This window comes from Tamandua tetradactyla, chromosome 23 (genome assembly GCF_023851605.1).
Source record: "Tamandua tetradactyla isolate mTamTet1 chromosome 23, mTamTet1.pri, whole genome shotgun sequence".
NCBI lineage: Eukaryota > Metazoa > Chordata > Mammalia > Pilosa > Myrmecophagidae > Tamandua > Tamandua tetradactyla.
The window spans coordinates 46032277-46039000 of NC_135349.1; the positions used below are offsets into that span (position 1 = coordinate 46032277).

The 6724-nt window shown below is 45.6% G+C and overlaps 1 protein-coding gene across 1 annotated transcript; it reads right to left on the bottom strand.

The window, feature by feature from the left end:
- Positions 1-1822: 1822 nt before the first annotated feature.
- On the bottom strand, positions 1823-5335 carry RMI2 (RecQ mediated genome instability 2). Its single transcript, XM_077141798.1, has 2 exons — positions 5019-5335; positions 1823-3085 (listed from the first exon to the last, which is right to left on the bottom strand). Exons 1-2 carry the CDS (start codon positions 5329-5331, stop codon positions 2937-2939), a joined length of 462 nt encoding a protein of 153 aa, XP_076997913.1. The 5' UTR covers positions 5332-5335; the 3' UTR covers positions 1823-2936.
- Between the last annotated feature and the right edge of the window lie 1389 nt (positions 5336-6724).

Consider the following 6724-nt stretch of genomic DNA (forward strand, 5'->3'; position numbering starts at 1 on the left):
CCTTGAAGGTGTCCTTTTGCTAAGGCTCCAAGATGTCCACTAAATCAGTCACCATGGCTCAACAGGCACTTTCCCCCTTATCCTTGCAAATAAACAGCTGCTCGGTAAGTCTGGACCACTGGCCCAAGGTTCAGCAACGCCAGACTGAGCCCACTTGGTGACCAACAGATCTTCAAGTAGGGGGTTCTGAAAATGACTCTCACACAACACCCCTTCCAGGAATTTTTCTTCTTCAACCATGAAATCATAGACAAACAGGCCAGAGACAAATCACTCGACTCTGTTATTTGGTCTCTTGCTTCACCTGATACAAAAGAATTTTGCTGCAAATCTCCAGCTTTACAAGAATATCAACAGAAAGAATCAGGGAACTCAGTCATCCAAAATCAGCTAAATGAGGGTTTTATTTGTTTTTTTTTCCCTAAATAAAGCAATTCCAAGAAAAGTGAAGTCACAGTCTAGGTTGCTTATTTCCAGTTCTTAGAAAAGAGCCAGTTTCAAAAGGGAAGCTCCCCAACCAGCCTGCCATTGTCTGACGTGGGATGCCTTCCTGATAAGCCAACTGTGATTTGGTACCAGAAAACGAAAATCCCCAAGAAGCAGTTTCATTTGGTGATGTCAAGGAGGAAACACTAATTGAAACAGGGAGTTATCAATATTCAGAGAAACCACAGCAGTTCAACTAACATGCTTGAGGTGGCCAGCTTCCAGCTGGGAGCCACCAGCGGCTTGGGGGACTCTTGGACAAAACTCTCCCCTCTTCCTACCCCCAGACTCCTTAGACATTTTATTGCCCAGGCAACAATGATGGCCTGACTGGCATTTTTCAATCAGGTATTATTTACCAGAAGGTAGGTGAGGACAAGCTGGTCAGGGTATGACATAGAAGGTTCTCAGCTGCCTGGGTCAGTTTGCTGGCAGAAAAGGTTTTTAGAGAAGGTGGGGGGATTGGGGGTACGGGCTCAGTTAGGGAGATTTTGAGTCGACCAGAAATCCAGTTCTGGAGGCTACTTACTTCTGGGTACCCCATAAAAATTTTGTAATAAAATTTTACCTAAGAATCCTGTAACACAAACCTGGTAGAGACTGTATCAAAATTTAATTTCAAAGTTAACAAAAGCAACTGCTGACCTGTGAAAGCAAAGAGGAGCCTAAGGAGATGTGATGGCTAAATGTAATGTGGGATTCCTGAGACAGAAAAAGGGCAGGAGGTAAAAACAAAGTCTGAATAAAGCATGGACTTTAGGTAACAATAATGTATGCATATTGGTTCATTAAATCAGAGTACAGTAAAATGTTAATAGGGGAAATGCCTGCAGGGTATATGGGAATTCTTTGTACCATCTTTGCAATTTTTCTGTAAATCTAAAACTGTAACAAAAATCAAGTATTATTTTTTTTTTTCATAAAAGACAACTGATGGATGTATGCGAGAATTTACTGCTCCTCCCAGTAACAATTTGGTGCCTCCCATGTGCCAAACACTATGTCAGATGACTCACACACATCTGCATTTTTTTCTCACACCATGTGTTTTGGACTAAGTGTAATCTGCATTCTAGAGACGAAGAATTTGAAGAACAGAGAGCTTAGGCCTGCTCAGAGTCACACAGCAAGTTTTGTGCCAGGCAAAGTACTCAAATTCAGGTCTGTAGGGCTGCAACGCTCCCATTAGAACTCAACAATGTTGCCTTCAAAACCCCGGATTGTGAACATAAATGACCCAAAACAACCTTCAAACTTTCAACAAGCAAGCCCAGATCATAATTAAAAACAACGTGAACTTTCCAATTTGTCCCACTTTTAAAAGAAAGTCCTATAGTTTCTTTTACAGCATATAAAAAAAGTTTATTAATGGTAGACATCAATAACCCATGCAACTCTATAAGCAATGCTGGAACGTAATCTGATTCCCTTGATGTTTACAAGCTACAGAGAAATGAGGCCTGAGTAATAAGCAGAGAGCAGAAATCTGACATCGGTACAGCCACAACACAAAAGCCACTCCATGGAAAAAGACCTAAGAGTTCTAAACCAGGAGGCTGCTTCCCACAGTGTCTCACGGAAAGTTATGAGGCGGAATTTTCGTTAAAGCCTGAAAGTCATTCCCAGTCTTGGTTTTAATGCCACTCTATGGCATCTTTCATCAGGGAAATTATGAACAGATTTCAACGTCCCTAAGTGAAGTCAGCATGGCAGGAATCATCTTCTATACCTGTGGGAAACTGACCTTAAATGGCTGAGTGGTGTCTAAAGCAGAAAGGGACATATCTTTGAGACGCCTTGAGTCAGAAAATGCCATTTGACTTGCAAACTGGCGCCATCGTGATGTCACTCCTTTTTTTACACCATCTGTTTTTCTGCCCAAAGCCACACTTTAATCACTGTGGGCAACGACTGAGATTCAAATTTTGCACTGTAAAGCAAGGTCACAGCATTAATGGAAACAAGTATCACCACTTGTAAAATCTGGAAAATGCAACATGAGACAAAGTGAGAAAGAGAAAAAATATTCACACAGACACACAAAATAAAACATATGCTTTTCATCAGCAAACATTCAAAGCAAGGGGGAGCAGTGGAGGCTGAGTTAACTGAAGTATCCTAGCATTTAAAAATTCCTACATCCAGATATCCAGATGCTTTGGTCAAGCTCTCCAAGAAACTTTTCTTTTCTTCTTCTTCTTTTTTTTTTTTTTGCATGGGCAGGCACCAGAAAAGGAACCTGGGTCTCCGGCATGGCAGGTGAGAACTCTGCCTGCTGAACCTCCGTGGCCCGCCCCTCCAAGTAACTTTTACAAAATATACAATGATCTCAAAAAAACTGCATTAAAAATATACACATATCTATACATTAAATGATGTCCATGAAATCCACATAGTATAGGGACCTCAGCAGCTTCAGAATTTCAGTTATCTTACAGTTCCAACACCATCTAAGGAATATTCCTGTGTAAATCTTCCACTTCCAGTTCCCACATGCTTTCATGGATGGGATTATCGGAAAGGTCTGTCATCTTCACGGCCTGAAGGCACGGCTCGGGGTGGCACGCCTGAATCACACCCATGACCATCACATACTTTCCTAGAAGAAAAAAAAAAGTCCACCTTAATGTTCAAATAACAGAGGGGGAAAAAAATCAATCAGAGACCCGGTCCTTCAGCGAGCAGAACTTTATCAGAGGCAAACTGGAGACAGATAAAAAAATCATACGGTTGATATCAAAATGCCAAGGCAGTCAGTGATCAAAATGTATATGTACTGATAATAAGTCAAATATTGAACCTGGAGGATGACATTCTTTGGTTTCTGGTTTTTAAAATGTTAAATTGCTGCACACTAACATCGTGCACAGAATAATCCCTAAAAATGGAAGAGACCTTCATATCCCTGTATAAATTACAATGACAGAAGATGCTCTAAGGCAGGGACAGTGCCCAAGCTCTGCCCTAAACCCCGTTCCTTGTTCAGTGCCACGGAGTTTGTGAATGGTCTGTGCATACAACAGAGTCCTTTCTGCAAAGACACTCCCAGATAGCCCCAAAGCAATCCAATGTTCCCTCGATGCTGCCAAAAGAGCGGGGCAGGCAGCAGCCCTCCCCCCACCTGTCCATTCCAACTGCCCAGGACCAATCCCTGCCACCTCCGACCACTGGCTGGGCATACTCAAGCAAATCGACCAGAGGGCAGGCTGCCATCAGAATGAGCTAATGACATATTTAACCACAACTCTTCCCATTCCCTCAGAGAAGTGGCTCTCCTTGAAAGCAAAACTTGGCCAGTCTTCACCACACAAAACTCAATTGTGTAAAAACCCCAAACACAGCAGGAAGGGCGGGCCCCCTGCCAGGCCCCCTGGCATGCCCCTGCCAAGCCGCTTTAATCACATCTCACATCCTTCCATCCATCAGAGCTGAGTTTTCTCATGGCCCTAGGGTTTTGACTGAAGGCAGCCAGGCAAGCTGACACCTGAGCCCTCTGGAATGCAACCTCTGGCAGGACCTATTTAGGCTTCTCCGAAGCCATCTCCAGAACAAGTAACATCACATCCCTCAGTGACAGACTCTGGTTCTAAAAATACAGTTGCCACTCCCTCTGCATGGCCCCACAATGCTTGAAGAGATGGAACCCTCAGAAAAAGAACCACTGAAGGCCCAGGAAACAAAATTGGGGTGATGCACCCGAACAGGTTAATGATACCACGAAGGCGCACCCCACTGGATGGAGGCAAGAGTTGGCACCTTTTTCTTTCTGAGATTTGCCAAACTAGTTCCTAATCCTGCTAATGCTACCTTCTCCTAGCCCCTCCTCCCAAAAGGAATCTCCTTCTCCTTCCCCCCATACCCACTCCTTTCACTCAAGTAGCCATCCTCTCCTGCCTCAACTTCTTCAGTTGTCTTCCTCTAGCTCCTAGGCAACTCCTCCACACAGCCCCTTCCCTACCTGCAGCAGCATCTTTCTCAAGTGCAGTTCCTGCTCCCGGATCTGCACCAACAGCAGGGCATTCTAGGACATTCCAGATCATCATCCATCCTTCCCCATCTCCCCCTGCAGACTGTAAGCAATGCAAGAGCAGGGAGAATCTGACTGGACTCCACCCTTGAGTACCTGCCCTTTGTAGAAACAAACTGCTCGGTGCTGCAAGGAAGGAGAGCAAAAGAGGGGGTGCTCTAGTGTTAACGGCTACAGCTAAAGGCCACCTGGAAGCAGGCAGGCTGTTCTGTGGAGCTGGACAATCTTCTGCCATTGCACATGAGTTCAGGTGCCAAGGTCCCTTCCCGGGAGACTCCCAGTCGGACTGGGAGGTCGAGGGAGCCTGTATTGTTTAAGCGAGCTGCAGGCGACGCTTCTCATCAGGCAAGTTGGGGAGACGCCTGACAGGGGGAGGGACGCCAAGGGTCTGGAGATGGGGGTGCCATGGCCCGGCCTTCTGGCGGGCCACACAGGGGCAGGCCCAGGTTCGAATCTAGCCTCGGCAACTTCCTCGCCGCTGGTCCCGGTCCCAGCCTGCAGTTACCTGGCTCGAGGCAGGGCCGCCCGCGCGGCACCCGCTCCAGGCCGCGCACGGAGAAGTGCCCGCTCGGGTCCCGCAGCCTCGCCTCGCCGCCGTCCGCCGCCACCACCCTGCCCTGCATCCACACGGCCGCCAGCTCCAGCGGCCCGCGGCCCGCCCGCGACAGCTGCCACGCGCCGGGGCCGCCCTCCACATCGCGCCGCAGCTGCTCCGCCAGCACCTTGAGCGGCGGCGACCGCGGCAGCCTCACCGCCACCGAGCCGCCAGCGCAAAACGCCGGGGACGAAGACGCGGATGAAGCCGCAGCGGCCGCCATTCTTCCCCTTGGACGGGAGGGGAGGCCCGGCGCGCGGCCTCCAATCAGGGGCGCGCTAGCGGAGCCGGCCAATGGTCGGCGTCGGGAGGCGGGGCCTCGGCCGAGCGACCTGCCTAGCCGCCAGGAGTGCGCATGCGTACGTTAAGTAAATAAACGCCCCCAAGGGAGGAATGAGTGGATGAAGTGAATGAACAGAGAAAATGAATGAAAGGAGGGAGTGGAACTCCCTGTTTCAACGCTTCTCAAAATTCGGCTTGCATGCAAATCACCTGAGGACTGTGATTACTGCATTAATGCATAGAAAAGTACTGTGCACACAGTAGGTGATTAATAAATAATAGTGGAAAAATAACATGATGAGACCAGGCTTACTGGGAGTGAGCAAGAGTCAGCCCATCCAGTCAGGGAATATGGCTAGGAAGGAGACGGCTGGTAAAACTGCCCTTTTATTTTCATTCGTTATATTCAAATAACATGAAATATTGTAAAAGTTAAAATAAATCACTATATTTTTGACAAAAGAAACGCACGTGCTTTGTAAGGAACTTTTAAGAACGCAAATGTAGAATAAGAAAAGAGAAGAGAACTGAAAAAAATCACTCAGACTATTAAAGAACAGGTTGTGTGGATACGGAGAAGCTGGAACCCTCATACATTGTTTCTGGGAATGTAAAATGGTGCAGCAGCTATGGAAAACAGTTTGGCGGTTCTTCAAAAAGCTAAATATAGAATTACCACATGACCGGGCAATTCCATTCCTAGCTAAGAAACTGAAACAGGGACTCAAACAAGTACTTGTACACCAATGTTTAAGCAGCATTATTCACAATAACTAAAAGGTGGAAACAACTCAAGCATCCAGCAACAGATAAATGGACAAAATATGGTACATGCATACAATGAACTATTTAGCTATTAAAAAGGAAAGAAGTACTGAAAATGCTATCCAAAGAAGGGCAAATATTGAATGATCCCACTTTATGGAATATCTGGACTAGGCAAATTCATAGAGATAGAAAGTAGATAAGAGGTTATTAGGGGCCAAGGGGTGGGAAGAATGGGGAGTTACTACTTAATGGTATGGAGTGTCCATCTGAGGTGATGAAAAAGTATTAGTGATGGATAGTGATAATGGCTGCACAATATTGTAAATGTAATTAATGTCATTGAATTGTACACTTTAAAATTTACTAAATTAGGAAATGTTATATGTGTTACCACACTAAAATTTTTTTAAAAGAAGAAAATAATATGGCCAAAGTGAAATATGGCAAATGATTTTCTGTGCTGATACTGAACTATAAAAAATTTGTTCTCTCAATTAGAATTTTAAAATAATTAGAATTTCTGAACATTAAAAAAAATCACTCAGAGAGAACCACTGTTAACTTTT